This window comes from Nothoprocta perdicaria, unplaced genomic scaffold (assembly GCF_003342845.1).
Source record: "Nothoprocta perdicaria isolate Ctin4 unplaced genomic scaffold, notPer1 scaffold_5, whole genome shotgun sequence".
NCBI classification, from domain to species: Eukaryota; Metazoa; Chordata; class Aves; order Tinamiformes; family Tinamidae; genus Nothoprocta; species Nothoprocta perdicaria.
The window spans coordinates 3258563-3275054 of NW_020455754.1; the positions used below are offsets into that span (position 1 = coordinate 3258563).

At 40.2% G+C, this 16492-nt stretch overlaps 1 protein-coding gene and 1 long non-coding RNA gene across 5 annotated transcripts in view; one reads left to right on the plus strand and one right to left on the minus strand.

The window, feature by feature from the left end:
• Positions 1–5388: 5388 nt before the first annotated feature.
• HTR4 (5-hydroxytryptamine receptor 4) overlaps positions 5389–16492 on the minus strand; it is an 81344-nt gene continuing 70240 nt past the window's right edge. For both annotated transcript variants that reach the window (XM_026047558.1, XM_026047559.1), the window contains one exon: positions 5389–5476. In XM_026047558.1, the coding sequence (XP_025903343.1) occupies positions 5389–5476 (88 nt within the window). The remainder of the gene's footprint in view (positions 5477–16492) is intronic.
• LOC112954379 lies at positions 10887–16049 on the plus strand. Of its 3 annotated transcripts, none has more exons than XR_003250685.1 (4): positions 10887–11047; positions 14350–14408; positions 14509–14641; positions 15570–16049. It is a non-coding gene; the product is annotated as an uncharacterized LOC112954379 (long non-coding RNA). The 3 variants fall into 3 exon arrangements; XR_003250687.1 differs by having other exon boundaries at positions 15573–16049; XR_003250686.1 differs by lacking the exon at positions 10887–11047 and adding an exon at positions 11703–11755.

Consider the following 16492-nt stretch of genomic DNA (forward strand, 5'->3'; position numbering starts at 1 on the left):
AAAGCAAGCTGATTGCTGGAATTCAAAGACAGCTTTGTAAACGTTAAATCTGATAGGTAAGGAAAACGGCAAAGGAAACTGTGGTATGGAATAGGTTTTATCCCTTGCTTCCTTCATAAATTTGCTTGTGTGCGACTTAAGGGAAAGCATTAAGTGGGAAGGATCCTCTTCCTTAGGTCAGCACGGCTTAATAATCTTCCTACATGGGATATACCCGTGTTAAATTTGTAAGGTGATGAGAACAGGAATTCTGTCTCTAACTACAGCCCTTTGGGAAGGTTCATTTTGTTAGWAGCAGCTGTAGATTTATTTCTATGCCCATGGTTTCTGTTCTGACTTGCCCATCGGAGCAGTTAAAGCTTAATCTCTTAAGATTTATGGACAGCTTCATGGGGAGAATGGGACATTTGTGCATGAACCCTTGTGTGCTGCATGTGGTAACATGGAACTTGAAACTATGGCCGCAGCCATCAGGAAGTTTTCTTCAGCTCATTGATGGAGCTATCTAGTTGAGATAAACTTTCTCTGTTGCAAAGCCCAGTTATCAAAAAAACACCAGCTTTATGGGGAAGAAATTCTACTTCCTATAGTCTCTATGACGTCTCCAAAGCAGGAAATCTAAACAGAAAATGCTCTACAGGGAACATGGCAGTGAGAAAGAGGTTTTCAGTCTGTTGAATTTTTTTTTCCTATGCAGATCCTCTGCATGGGCACACCATGTTTCTTCTTCAGGCACACAGTCATATAGGAGGATTTTAGTTTTTAAACAAGTTGTTTGGGGGAAATTTAACTTAAAGCCGGGCATACATGGGCAAGAAGTGAGGCTTCCTGCCCTTCTCTACAACCACCTTTCACCTCCACCACTGTCAGTCTGTCTGCTTCTTCTGTGAGCCCATCCTCAGCTGTAGTAATACGCTGCAAATGGAGTGTAGACAGCAGGCAATGCACTGCAGTGTAATACAAATGGAACTTATTGCCTTATTTTTAAGCCTTTGGTAAATGTTTTATTTTTGTGCTTAGACAGGTGTCAGATTCTGCAATAGAAGGAGGTCACAGTCTAGACTTCTGAAATAAATGGAAAAGATTTTGAGAATTTGTTGAAAGTATTTTTCTGATTGTTCTGCCAAGATGCTGTTTCTCCTTTCTTCTCTAAGTCACTGCCCTCTCCAAGGCTTAAAGCTGAAAATGTATTCAGTGCTGAAAGAACTGTGAAGGATAAATGTGGAAGGGACATTTCCCCATAGGAATCCATCTCTCTGCATGGTGTTTATGAGCATGACCTGCTTGTACACTTGGGTTGCAGCCATATCTCCCTGCATCTCACTAAGCAGCACAGCTGCTGACTGCCTCAAGCACTGACATTTGCAGAGCGTGTATCATCCAGTTATTGCTTCATATCCCTCCAGACAGTCTTGATAATCAGCTAATTAAAGTGTACGGCCTCTTCTGCACTCCTCCTTGGAGCTTCTGTTTTGTGAACACAGCTTCCCAATGGTGACGTGTTCATTTTGCCTCTGAATTTCACCGTGACTCTGACTTGGTTTCTCTCTGAGTAAACAGGAGAGACATGGAAACCTCCTCAGAAGAAAAGMTTCCTTTTTGCATGTTGTGCATCCTTACACTCTCTAAGACCCRCTTAAAGGAAAGTGGTCACTACCTTTAATGTTAGGGTCAGTTTTCAGCTTTCTCTGGAAGTAGTTAACCTGTTTCTCTGCCTCCCTCTTTCATCAGAGGCAACCTCAMTGAGTCTTTGGCTTTGCATATCTGGGCACAGATTCTGTTAACAAATTATCATGCCAGATCTCCAAACTACTTCCTCTGGAGCTTAGAAAAACACGGAGATATGGAAATACAAGTGTGGTGACAGATCAGCCTCCTGAAGATGGGTTAGCAAAGGCCCAGCCAGCCAATTTCTTATTAATTAGCTGTTGTGCTAGAGCTTTGTCTCTGGCCAGGAAACAGTGTAATCACTTGTAATGCAAGAAAACAGCTACATTAAACATCAAGCTTTACATGCAAAGAATGAAAAATCTTACTGGAAGATAAATGCAATAATTTACTGATAAGGGCTAGTGTGTTTATGTAAGGAAATAGAATAGTTATTAGAAAGAAATGAGGGAAGAAAGGAAAGAAAGGAACTTTGTATTATTTTTTTTCAGTCAAATCCAGTGGTGTCCTTATAGTAATTGAGCAGCACAGATTTTTTTTCTGACTTGCTTTTGCAAATGGTTGTCTTGAAAGTCCTGCTGATATCAGTGAAACATCAGCATAAGATGAAGTGAGAGGTGAGGAGGACACAGCACAGGCAAGGAGAAAGGGGGGTCAATGGTGATGTACGATATGCGAGGAGGAAGAGGGAAGTGCTTGAATCACACGATCTGGTGTTTTTCTGGCAGATGAAAAATATTAGGGCTCTTAATGATAACCCAAGAGTCATTCAGTATTTTCAAAGCACTGTGACCAGATACTCCCTTGCTGTTATAGTTATTTGGGGGTGTGGAAAAGTGGATACAACATATTCTACAACCATGGTAGAATCTTATATTTTGAATGAAAACAATGCAAGAAATGAGCATGAGCCAGAGTATAATTTACAGATAGGAATTTTTATTTTTAGAAACAGCCAATACATCACATCTTATTCAGCACAGGCAGAGACTCCAAAACCACTAGCCAGAATGGTCAAAGGGAAAATGAACTCAGAAGCTACTGAGACAGCTAGGGTTASAGAAGGAAAGAAACTGAGTGCTCATTCTTTCCATGAGATAGCTTTTTTTTTTAATAGAAATACTGACTTACTGATGAACTTCTTGTTTATAGCAATACTGACCTACTGATGATGGACAATATCAGTTGCTAGGTTCACAGAAGCATTGCTGCAGTTATTGACTTACTAAGCAGTAGCTGCCAAATTGCTCACAACAGATCATTTGGGGCTGACCAGCCGTTAGCCAGGAGGACGCAGAACATGAACGTTGGCAAATACKGTTTTGGAAGTGGATCCCTTTTTGTGTGGGAGCTGTTGACCATTTTGGCTGGTGAGCTAGGGATCCCAATGACAGAGCCTTCTGAATGTCTCTCGTGAATAAAATTCAGTGTTAAGAAGTTCRTTTTAAATTAAGAAGAGATGTGTGACTGGAGCACATTAAAATATAGAGGAAAAAACAAAACCACGCCACTTCAAGAACAACAGTTGAAACGAAGGAGCGCCATTACTTTTGCATCCCCCCATGCTGCTGGTTTTACAACACTCACAGAAATCGTCACCAACATCGTAATGCCTTTTAATAGGCACATAGAAAAGCATTTTTAGGATTTTCTTTATAAGATTGGATACTTTGGATGAAGCTAAGACAACCTCTTTTGCAGTCTTGAGTGCCCAAATCCGGATAGAATCCCTATGAGCAACTCCATAGGGATGTAAATCATACAACTTCTGTAGCCTTGGATGATTTTTTTTCCCAAAGCCTCAACAATGGCTTTTTTTTTTTTAATACCCAATGCAGTCTGCTTTAGTAATAACTATAGAGTTGAGCTAATACTGAGGTGTTTTTTTTTCTGGTAGTTAAAAGAAGTGTCCACAATTCCACAATGATGAACCAAGAATTCCTTCAAACTCTTTATCTCACTTTCKCTTTTAGAACACCTTCAATTCTTTCCATCAAAATAAATATTCTCAAGGAGCTGTTCTTTATCTTTTTAAAACTGCTAGGGATTTTCTACATTAMTAATGGCCTGACTCCCTTTGAGCTGTTTCTGCCCAGTATTCTGCCCAGTATTCTTTTGAATCCAACAGGAAAAGCATAAGAATCTTTATTGATGACTCTATTCGCAGTGGAAAGAATATTTTAAAGAAGTCAGACACTATGGCAGGGAAGTTCTTCTCATGCACATATTTTTTTTTTYATACTGAGCAACATTTTTGTTTGTTTAAACCAGGATTTATTTGTTACAGTAAATACCTGTCACATAGCGACAGAAACATTACTAAATTTTATATATATATATGTTAAGCTCCAGGTCTAGAAGCCTTTAATGAAAAAATGCACATTCTTGATAAAAAATAATAAATAATGTCACTCTTCTTTACATTAAAAACATCTGTACATGATTACACAACATAGCAAAGTACAATTTTGTTTTTTAGGCTCAGGTGGCATCTCAGGAATAGCTCTTCATCTAAAAAGGGTAGAGTTTTATAGTCTTGAATCTGCATATTTCCCATTGCATGAAAATAATTCTCCCGAAGTTGCTAAGCCTGCAGCCTTGTCAACCACTAACATGCAAAGCGGAAGATGCTCACAAGGAACAGAACAACATCTACATGCAGGAAGCAGCTAGAAACTGAGCTCCTTACAATCCAGTGCGTACCTACAGCGGCATCTGAAAGTTGTGAAGCTGCTTGCCTCAGAGTTAGAAGAAAACAGAAACAAACAAACAAACAAAAAGTTAAAATGCAGGAATCCATCTTCCTAATGTAGCTAGAAAAGCTTTTTGAATGATATATTTTTCAAGATGGCACTTAGTGAGCTGTTACAGACTGTCTCTTGACCAAACTTTTTTCTCAGTAAGAAAGCCCAAAGTTTGCTCTGTTGAGGACAGTATYGACAATTTCCTGGGCTTTGGGGGCTGTATCCAGTCTCTGCAAGTGGCAGAGGATRGTCACAGTCTTCTAGCAATTGAAGCAGCCTCGCGTTCTCTGTTAGCTGTGAAATGTCTCTGTAGACCCCACTGCAGCTTCTCAGGCCTATGAACTTCCACCAAAGAACTTGGTCAGGAAGCACAATAAAAGCATTTACAAAGAAAGCTCTGCAGGATAGGATGAGTCACTGGCTCCGACTAACCTTTTATTGGTAACAATAATCAAAAAGGCAAATATTTCTTCTTTATTATCTAAATGAAGTGTTATTTCTCTCGTGACAACATCCAGTCACACGTGAGTAAGAACTTGAGCAGAGAGAAGAGGCATTTACTTTCATTTAATGTTAGGGCTTCAAGCCAGGACTAGAAACCTTAAAGGTCACGATACTTGTGCCACTGGATAAAGAGATGGTTTGTATAAAGATTCTAGCTGAACAGAAGTAGCTGGAGTCCCGGTGGTGGCTTGTACACTGACAGAAATCTGCTCGTTCTTCGAGAGCACCAACAGCAAAGTATTGATGCTGTAATAAAGTCCAAACAGTCTTGCAGAAGTATCTTCTTAGCCATTCTGCTCATCATATACCTTCCTGGGCTTCCATCGATCTACGCATGGATGGGGTTGAGCATTCATATGGGGCAGGAGGCACGATGAAAGTGCAGATGAGAATGAAGCTGTCCAGGAATCCCTTAGGGATCCTGATAGGAGACTGTTCCTTTGGCTGGGTCATTCCTCTTCTAGGATCTTGACTAGAAACAGGACTCCTGGGATTCTGGGTCATTGTGGATGGGAAGCTTCTCGTGTTCCTGATGATGCCCGTTATATAAAACAGAATACCTAGCAGTGGGGAAACATACATAGAGATTAATTAGTGCCAGTTAAAAAGTCAGACTTATCTAAAATGAGTTCTTGAAAAAATAGAATCACATCCTAAGTTGGTTTTAAATATTTAGTTTCTATGTTAAGCGAAATGTGAACCCCTAGTTTGCTTCATGACAGGAAAGCAAATGCACAATTTGATTCATTCAGTATAATCCCTGAAAGACACAAACATGTTGGTTTTTATGTCTTTCATCTAAGGTGCAGTTGGTAATAACAGGAAACCAAATCAATGAACTAAGAAGCACTGGTCATCTGTGGGTGGACTAAACTGAAAACACCTCAATTGCTATATTCAATACAAGCATTTAGATAATTAATCACTTGAGACCAGCTTGCAAGATGAATGATAATTATCATGAGACCAACACCAGCATTTCAGCACATTTCAATTTACTAAAAATGTAGCCACTGTCTATTTTAGAGCTGGGTTTAGTGTCAATTCTTGTATGTTTTCTCAGATCAGTGCTCTCCAGGTTTAATGCCCTGTGGAGGTGTCTTGTTACATCTATACTTTTCTGATATTTTCTGGTTTTGGTCATAAACGAAAAAGCAAAATTCGGTTATAATGAACTCCCCATTATCTGTTATCCTTTGCCTCCTCTACCTACCAGCTCATTTCCTGCTGCCCATCTCAGCATGACTTTCTGAAGAGAAGGGTTGATTTTGTTCCTGTGTTATGAAGTGATGCACAATGCTTAGTAGGAATAAGCAGGTCTAAGGTGATAAGCAAAATTCCAGCTAACTGGAGTCAAAATATTTTGCATATCTTTCCAACATTTTATGTATAATCAACCTTGCTTGCAAAATCCCCGCAAGCCAAGTTCCTTCCCTTTTGCAGCCCATTTCATTTTCACTAATATTGAACCATCCTCTGAGCAGGGCCAGAAGTAGTGAGCTGCATAAATAACTGGAACAAGACATTTTTTTCCTTAGCCAAATGCATCTCAGAGAAATCATGTACAAAAATAATGTCTGTAATAATTACTTTCCTCTCTGGAGTCTTACACTGACTTAACTATATTATTTTCCTTCATATCAAACATCCAAAACATACCTAAAACATCAGCAAACCAATAAAGGTTATTTAAGAGTCTCTATTAATTCTCCTGCTGTTAGCAGAAGGAAGAGTAGTAGCTTGAACCTTAGGGTATGTTTGTATAATCATAAGTAAAAAATATTAGGAAATCCTCATATATATATTCAAAGGTTGATTTTGACTGGAATATCTCTTTCCATTGAGTACACTTGGGATCCTAAGTCATTGCTAATACAGTGCAACTGAGATGTCTTTGGCAGATGATCTGAATATTCCACAAATGATCTATCCACTATTTCCAGTAGAACATGGATCAAAATGAAATCTAGAATATAAGTTGCACTGCCTCTCTGCGTTTATCCCAGTGAATATTCCCGGGGAAATTTGCTTTCAAATGTGCTAGGCTCTGTTTTTCAACACTGTCAGGCATAATCATCTCAATACAGTCACTATGTGCAGATATATCCACAGAAACATCTTACCTCTGCACACCATCACTTTAAATAATGATCATAAAGCTCTGTAAAAATACACACTGATACTACCAGAAAGATACAGATTCAATATAAGAAACAATAAAAGACATTTTGCATCCGACACAGAACAGACACTCCGAGTAGATGACTATGAAGCATACGAATTATATGTTAATTTTAATTTCATAGACCAAGTGAGACATGGGACATTCTGAAAGGTGATCTGCCAAGGAAACCTATAGCAGCAGGACAGTGTGTCTGCTACAAATGGCAACGTGACAGACCACTTGCTTGGAGAACAAGGCAGACACATTTCAGAGCAACTCACGGCTTGCTCAGAGCAGCAMAAACAGGCTCATTTCAGAGGACACCCAGCCAGACCTTTCTTCTTCTCTTGCAACCAGAGAGCAGTTGTGCAAGATCAGCAATCTAGCAGGTGGTGTGTTTGTTACAAAGGTGCACGGAAGCTAAAGAGAAGTCCCGATGTCCCCAAATCTCTCGTGGCAGAAAGCATTTGTCTGCAGCCTCTAGCAGCTAGCACAGCACTTGCAGCTCTTTACCTGTGGGGAAAGAGGACTGAGAGGAGAGGAGGCAAGAGCAGAGGTGTGYGCCTACGCAGAGCATGTGATGGGCATGCTTGGGCACAAGGTTTCCAGGAATCTTATCAAGTCCTCCAGGAAAGGGCTTTTCCACTGCCAGGATGTTGTGCTGCAGGTGATTAGTTTTCACGCTCTGCAGTTTCTCATCTCAAACCAAGGTTCAAAGCAAGTTGTCGGTCACACAGTGCCAGTTCAGTATCGGCTAAAGGACAAGGTTATAAAAGTCTTGCTTTCTTTATACCACTGCCTTAACTGATCTATGCTTTTCAAATACAATTTTCAGGCACCAGTATCAACCGGAAAAGAGCTCCCAGGTGAGCATCACCTCAGGAACCCCAGTGCATCCCTGGGGAAAAAAAAGGCTTAAATACATGAAACAAATATCTGAGCAAATGAGTTGCTCAGCTCTCCTCCTACAAGGARTATTGTCAGCAGGCTGGATTGCAAGCAGCATCCATTCTGTCTGTCCATCTGCATTCGCCTCCTCCCAGGCCTGAGGCAGGAATGCCGCTGTCGCTGCACGGGACAGCAGGACAGGGGACAGCGTTGCTCTGAGCATGAACAGCTCAGAGCTGTTGTTGTTGCTGTTATCACCCAGCAATAAGGTCTGTAAAGAAAAGGCACTATGGCCTGTAAAGGGACCCTGCAACTATTCATATACTTGCTAAATGGTATTTTAGCTGTGATGATGACCAGTTTGGAGATAATTGGTTCTCTATCTCATGCTGTTTCTGACAGTTCAATGGGCTCTTTAATTAACTGGYTGAATTAGCTCTCAGCACAGCAGAGAGAAACTGTGTGGTTTTACCCTCAGGCCCATAGCTAGGAGGAGAAACTCCACCATTATAACCTGGGAACTCAGCAAGAGCTGGGGAGAAAACACCATTGGGATGCAGTAGCAGTTTGTAGTCATCTCACTTTTGCTCCCTACTGTACCCTCCGCACTAATCTGCACAATCCATTAAGAAGCAAAGCCAAAATTTGCTGGTCTTTGACTTCTCCAGCTGTAATGCAGAACATTCACCATTCCCCTGAGTTTAGGTTCTGCTCAGCCCTCTCTTGAGGGACGCAGAGCCCCTGGAGCTCAGGTCTGTCCCCATTTGGAGGTTTTCATTTCTCTTTTGTCAAYTGCCTGCATTTTAAATCAATTATTTTAAATCAAATCTAGCATTCAATTTCAACAAAAACAAATAATGATTTGTAACACTGATCAAGCAAAATGTTTCATTGCACTCAGAAGGATTAATATTTGATTGAGCTGATTTGAGCTTGCATAAGATTTCCATCTGATTTTTKCATCACCAGTAAACCAAAAATTATCCCAACAAGAAGTCATGGAAAAAAAATTGAAGAGTTTCTCTTCAAATTTGCTTGAGAGGACCCTTGCGGGATCAGTAAAGACCTTACTGTATACAAAAGCTGAACTTCTCTTCTAAATCAAAACAGAAATCCTGTTAAATTCACTAAAAGACAACATGTACCCTAAAAAATGTRTAGACTCATTCAGCGTACAACTAGGAGGTTTCACAAAAGATTGGAGTAAAAGTTTAATGGCAGAAMAGAGTATCAGAGAAACATGCTATTATGAAGACTTGTTTGCTAGATTAAAAAATAATAAGCTTCAAACTAAAACAAGAGTGGTGTGGAAAATATTTTTCCCATTGTTCAAAGGTTTTCACAGTTACAAATCTTTTGCTTGTTTCTGATCTGGAGCAGGTCTGCAGTTTCTCACAATGAAGAAGAAAACCACAAACCAGACTCAAATTCATGTCCAGGCCTTTTTCTGCCTCTTGGAGGGTGACTAACCTAGCCAGGGTGTTACTGGCAATTTTATATGAGCCTGTATTCATCTATCTGCTTCTGCTTTAGGCTTTCTCCTTTTTTTTCCCCACTGCTAATTGCCTGCACTCTAAAAGAAATACTGAAATGAAACAAAATATTTCACAATAATTTTACTTCTTCATTTTTAACCAGGAACTTCACTGGGGACACTAGATAACTCTCAGGATCAGGCATTGCACAGCCARTTTACATCTTTGAAAGCTGTATGGTGATTGAAAGGCAGGGAAAAGGGCAAAAGCTGATATAGAAATGCTGTAAATATGAGAAGGAATTACAGTGTTGGAAGGCAGGACCACTCTCTAACTTCTCACAGGACAACAGCTTTCCACCACTCCAGCTGAATGGCTCCAAACTGATGCCTACCAAGCAGCACTTTGGATGAAGAACTGTTTCTCCAAAGCTTTACCGGCCAGCTCTCATGAAAATATGTTGAGCAGCCCAGAAAACATTAATATTTCCAATTATTCATGGTGTGCATCATTGACTTTTCTATCTGAAGTGTTGCTCCCAGTGAGGTCAGTCCTTCACATGTCCTTCTCCACTGTGGCATTCTGGTGAAGCCTGTGCTGATGCCACAGCTGTGGGGTGCAGGTGATGCCAATTGCCCTGGTGCAGAAGAGCAAAATCTTTGGCTGTAGGAGAGCTGTAAATAGCATTTCTGAAGAGCTCATGTTAGGACAGCCTTCAGATTTCCTGCTAAAGTTCTGTTCTTGCAATGGGGGATCTTGGAGTAGTCCAGGTAGGAGATAAGTACAAGCATTCTGTCTTTAATARTGGAAACTACCATTGAGCCCAGCTGCTAGTGCAGATATGCTGAAGGAGATTCTGAGCATGAATCTTAGCAGCCTGGAGCCACATTTTAGTGAATAAAATGAAAGTGAGTGAAGAACTGAAATCTCTATAGTTCAAAACTGTGCTAGTCCAAATTTTCTTTTTCCCTGCATTTTTTTTTTTTCTGATAGGGCTGGCACATTTGCAGGGCTCTTCGGCACTTTCCTATCTGGAAAGCCTATTGTGGCTTCACACCCAATGGTGTCCATTTCAAACCTCTTTTTTTAAGATGGACTTATAGAGACAGAAAGAATAAATAACTCTCTCCTACATCAAATTGGGATTACAGCTAACAATTACTTGGCAGCCCAGTGTAGGTTATTTTAACGAACACACTATTCTGAAATAAGTTTTTGACCATCTGTTCAGCTCTGTAATTATAAATGCAAGCAACCTAATTCATAAATGGTCTATGAGAGAGGGAGAGAAAAAACAGCTTAAGATGACTGTGTTAGTTACTCCAGACACTGAAGCATCTGCTTACTTCATCCTGTTTTGGGAACAGGAGGAAAATATTCTTTCAATTTTTTTTTTCCTGGCAATCCTCAGTAAATGGTTATCTGTAGGTGACAGAGAGAGTAAGTCTAGTCTGTATCATGATCTAACCATGCCTGTRATGGAAGCACCCAAGGGAGACTAGCCTGAATCACAAGAGGGCCATGAAGAAACTGGGAGAACGTTCCAGAAGAACTGAAGGGCACCTGCAGCGTAGGAGAGTGCCCTAGGGCTCCAGGAGATGAAGGTAAATATTGTAGTGCTATTATCTCCCTGAAAAGATGCTTTTGACTTTTTGAAACACTGAAAAATCTTGGGAAACAATCAGAAAGTTGAGAAAAGTATCAGAAACCAAGAATTTCTGGAATTTGTTATTTTAGTCTGTGACATTTTTCATTTTGAAAGAGGCAGAGAGTTGTTGTTGTTGTTGTTTGAAATACACAAAACATCAAATAGCAGTGAAATATGTTGTTTTGCTTCCTTACTGTGTAGAAAAATGAACATGTATATAATCCACATTAAATACATTTTCATGAAGCCATTTGCTTTTAGTACAGCCACACGCTTAACTTCTAAAATATCCGTGAAGAGCTGCCTCTCCCTCATAAAGAAAAGTTTGCAGACTCCACCAAGCTTTAGTAACCGCTTTTGGGGCTGAGTGACTCATGCTTGTAGCCACTAAATTGAACTTCCACATTTTGCCATAAGTAAAAAAAAAAAAAAAAATATAGCAAGTTAGGACACCCACCCTCTCAACTGAACCCCATCCCTGGGGCGAGAGTGAGCAGTAAGTCACCAGCTCGTTCTCTCTTTCTGTTGCTATGTATCAACGCTGCAGAACAATTAGAATTGGTTTCATATTCCCGGCTGCAAAACTAGCAATATATCCAGCGTTTCCAGGATGAAGAGCTCCTGTTGTCCCTCTGCAGGTTTTTCWTCCCTTCTTGTTTCTGAGGTGAGCAAGGTGCTTGCAAGGTGTCTAAGCAATAAGGTTTAAGTTGATGTTACATCATCCTTGTGCTGTGTCTGACCAAGCAACCTCCTGCCAGAGCAAACCAGCACGTTGCCAAAGGTGACAGCCCTGCGGGTTGGGGTCTCATCCCTGAATCAGGACTGCACTGGGATCTGTTTTTTCTCCTTGGCGGCCAGTTCAGAGAGAGTGTCTTTTCTAGACAAGTGGGATATCGATGAATGTAGAAAGCATGTGGAAAGTGAGCAAATACACAATGAGAACTGCTGCAACTACTGCGTGGGCTGGAGGAGGCAGGGTTTAAGGCAGGTTAAGTTTAAGGTTGGATGGTGCAGCCGTCACGGTGGCTGCTTCTGCCCTGCTGGGGAGCAGAGCCACCTGTGACCCTCTCTCCTTGTTGCAARGCTCAGGCTGCAGAACCCCTGAAGATTATGATTATCTGATTAAAGAGGTTGGGGTAGGCAATTCATAGAATTGTTATGAATTACAGAATTATTATGGTTGATAAGGACCTTGAAGATCATCAAGTCCAACTGATTCACTAAGCCATCTACTGCAGTTCTGGCAGAGAAACAACCYACCAAATATGTTCAGTGTCTGTCTGTCCCCCTTGCTGCAAGGGACAGGAGGACACAAGTATGGTGAAGATATAATGAAATTTGTGCTCTGCAAAAAGCCTCAAATTAGGAAACTTTCTTTGCTTCCATCAGACCAACTTTTTTTCCTTGGGGAAGGACTGCCTGTTCTTACTGGTTAAAACCCAACAAGATAGTGGATTTGAAGCCTTAGGCAACATCCGTCTTTCCTCAAACAGAAGGTATTTCTAAATCCCTAAAATGCCCTAATCAGATTTGAAGGCATTGTTGGTCTAATTTTTCAGATGGTTCTGAGAGCAATGCTAATTTKAAAGTTCTTTATAGTCAAATGTAAATACAAATTTGTCTCTGTCTCTTGACAAGTGTTTATTTTTTTCCATTCTTGAGCAGTTATGCTGAATATGTTAATTCCTTTTAAATCGAATAATGCTGTTCAGACCTTGTGAACTGGAAGTAACCACTCATCATTCTTTATTAAATTTCAACTAGAGGTTTCTAAAACATCTATCTCTAGACCATATAATCCAGCCTCTGGTGCATTTTGTAAGACTTCTACATGCATCCTCAGTCTTAAAATCAGCAGACAGTTCTCTTGTAACCAAAGGGTTTGAGAAACATTGCACTGGAAAAATAAAAAAAACCCTTCCTTTGCATTTGTAAAGTCATGAAAAACAAAGAAAGCAGCTATCAATGTCCTTCACTTTATTTTTGTTCCATCACTTTTGGAGGATGCTTGCATTAGTTGAAGTTCTCCTGTTCTCTCATCCTTACAAACTAGCTTTGACTTTTACTTTCTTTAATTAACTGCAGTTGGAGGATGTGCTCCAAGGTGTCTCAGTTGGACATGGGTCAATGGCATTCCTGACRCGGTTCTAGGAAAGTCATTGGATTTACATGAGGAAGGTCCCCACCTCCAAAAGTAGAAGTGTACAAACAGTGCACGTTGGATATGTGACTAATGACAGACAAGAAGAAATACTGATTGGGGTTAACATAACATAGAAATATTTTTCTTCCAGCAAAACAAAATACCCTTCAGCTCACTTATTTTTGTATTTACAGTAGGAGGATGTTTTATTAGGAGGAGGTTTAACGCCATTTGAAAGTGTTCAAATAATAAACTGAAATATGATTTTGAAATATAACATCAAAATACTCAAGTCTCTTGTTTCTCTTCTTTTGCTTTCACTTTTATTGAAAGTATTCACTGAATTTGACTAATCAGTTTGTTTCCCTGGAACCTCATCTTTTTTTTTTTTTTTTTTTTTTTAGATTAATTTTATTGACAGACTCAATTAATTTGGTCTAAGAAAAAATATGTAAACCCATTAAAGTTAATTTAATATCCACAGTTTGATTTCCACTACTCCTTTTTTTAAAAGATTGCCTTTCCATGAATGAAGAAAATAATGTTCTCTCAGATAGGTTGCTAAACACCATGCTCTGCTTGACACGCAATAGATGGGGGAGAGTGATTAATAAAGGTAATTAATAAGGAGTTTGGCCTAAGTAAGCCAAGGCATTTCACATAGGTCAGCAAAGAAGCAATGATTGAAACTCCAAAGAAAAATAGGGCAGAAAGAACACATTTTTGCATGCCATTACATAGGGGTACCATTTAAAACCTTTCGCGTGATGTCGTAAACACTAATTTTGCAACTGAATAATGATGATAAGATGATAATTACATTCTTCATAGACATCAAAAGTTAAAAATAGGAAGCTGACTACAGCTATTTCAAAGTTAACTAGATAGACAAATACTGAACAGATATGAATAAAGACCCACCAAGTTTTTCAGTGATGTTTTTAGAGAAGTTGTTTGCAGAAGATGTCCAGGGACTTAAGACAACTGAGAATGCAGAGGTGGCTTTTCCAGACATTCCTCTTTGATGATGCGCAAATCACACAATTCCTCTAACTCTTATATTTCTTTATATAAAGCAGGGACAATGCTGCCTCCTGTATRTGTTTTTTCTTTAGATTTCAGTTTCTTGGGAACAAGCAGTGTGTCACTATAGATACGAAGAATGCCTGACACAGTAAGTCAAAACTTGGTTCAAATTTTGGGTGCTTGAGTAGCAATAATTTATCACTCGCATAAAAAGAGTTCAATTTAAAAATGTCACAAATACTTTCCAGGGCAGCACAGTTTACAGCTGTAGAAGAGAGAGAAGCTGTAGAACTCTGTTTATTGAACAACAACTTTCCTCCACCAGATCCTGCACACCCTCAGAGCCTGGGAATGTCCTGCCTCTGACTCTGATCATTGACGGTAATGATGTTCTCAGGCTGGCTAAACAGAAAAAAAAGGGATAACTGAATATAACTTGGTGTTGATGCCTCTTGTTTCTCTCTGCGTAGAGTCACAGTAACTAGCATCCAGCTGTGCTCGGCATCATTTTTGGCAGTGCTTGCTCTATTTTTTTGCAATACTTGATTTTTTTTTCCCCATTGCTTTCATGAGTTCAAAGTGGAGATTGCTCTGAACATTCATCTGATGTTTGTTTGTTGTTGACCAGCTATTAATCACTACATGGATAGGTTGCTAAGAAAGGCCTGGGTTTTTAATTATTTTAAAAATGAGTAGCAAGACTGCTTGACGCCTGGAAAATGGGAGAGCTATAGGATGTGACCCCAGGAGCTGCTTGTGTGGCTTGTGCGTCTTCCTGCCTGCGGGTTTCCTAGCTCCTGTCTTATAAACTGAGTCCTCAGTGSAGCACACAGCTGAACGTGTTGAATGGATTGACATGAATCTGTGTTATAGTGGAGAAAGTTAACACTTTGGGAGAGGATTACCAAACCTCTGCTGTGAGACAGGATCATTGGTAGCCGAGTGACCTTTCCAGTGCAATATTAAACCAAATATTCACGTATCTGAAATGTACTGTAGTTGTCACACTTGTCCTCTGCTGTTCCTCTCACCTGAAAAACAAAGTTTCTGCTCCTCAAGTTGATGATAAACTTCCCTTGCTGCTGTTCCAGTGCCTCAGTGGTTCCTTGCCTAATCCCAGTCTTCGTTTCATCTAGAAACAGGTGCTTGTGCCTTCCCAAGCTGTCAAAAGTGTCACTTTTCAAGCTACAAAACTCACTTAAAAACAATCAGTCTCATTATACTGTTAACAGTTTTGCTTCTGTTAGAGTAATAGCTGCCATGTTCCCCTGGCACATAAGAAATGCATGTCATACCTCTCCTCTCTTAGCAGTTTGCATCTCACCTCTTCCTGAGTGAGAGGATGAGGCTCTGGGGCACTCCTACGGAGAGGAACACCCGACTCAGGCTGTGCGAGTGAGAACCGCCTCTGGGATCCCTCTGATAACCTCTGCTGCTGATGAGGACAGTTCACACGCCCAGCTCTACCAGGCTGATCTTGACCAGCTCTGGGTACCAAGCATCACTCCAGAGGCATCCAAGTCTGAACCCGAAAGAGCAACCTGCCCAGCACCAAGGCTCTGTTTTGTGTCAAAGAGTCTCTTGCCTTGATGACAAAGTGTCAACATATGTTGTAGTGTTTTATATATACACATATTTTATTGAAAGCTGCTGCAACATTCTTGGATCTGAAGGCTTTGGATCCAAAGCCTTGGATTGGATGACAGAGAGAACGAGGGTTGGAGGGACACATGACCCGTGAAGGTTCCAGAAAGCTTTGCCTCATTCTAACAGTGCAAAGGAGGCGTTAGAGACAGTAGAGAGATTATTGGCTTCTCCAAGCCACCTTTTTGCTGATACAGGGCTGTACCACACACAGTTTCAGTCATCCAAAAAGGCTTTTCTGCAGCATTTCCCTTGAGAGACTCTTCTATATGCGAACAGACATCATCATATCAGACTTTGCTGACAGTTCTCCTCCTTAGACTTGTTCTAAGTACCATCTTAGAGATTTCTCTTTTCCCAGCCTTTTTATGTATTTCTCTCTTTTGGATGTTGCATCTGAAATATATTTATCAGATTCCCTGTTTTCCATTATAGGATACTCTATTCAACTTTAGCAAAAGGGCTTGGACTACAGATATTATCAAAGATTATCTGTGGCAAAGACTGATGATGAAAAAACAGGGTCCACACAGTAATTAAGATGATGGATGTCAGTCCAGAGTTTTTGCTTTTTTCAAGTACAGATCC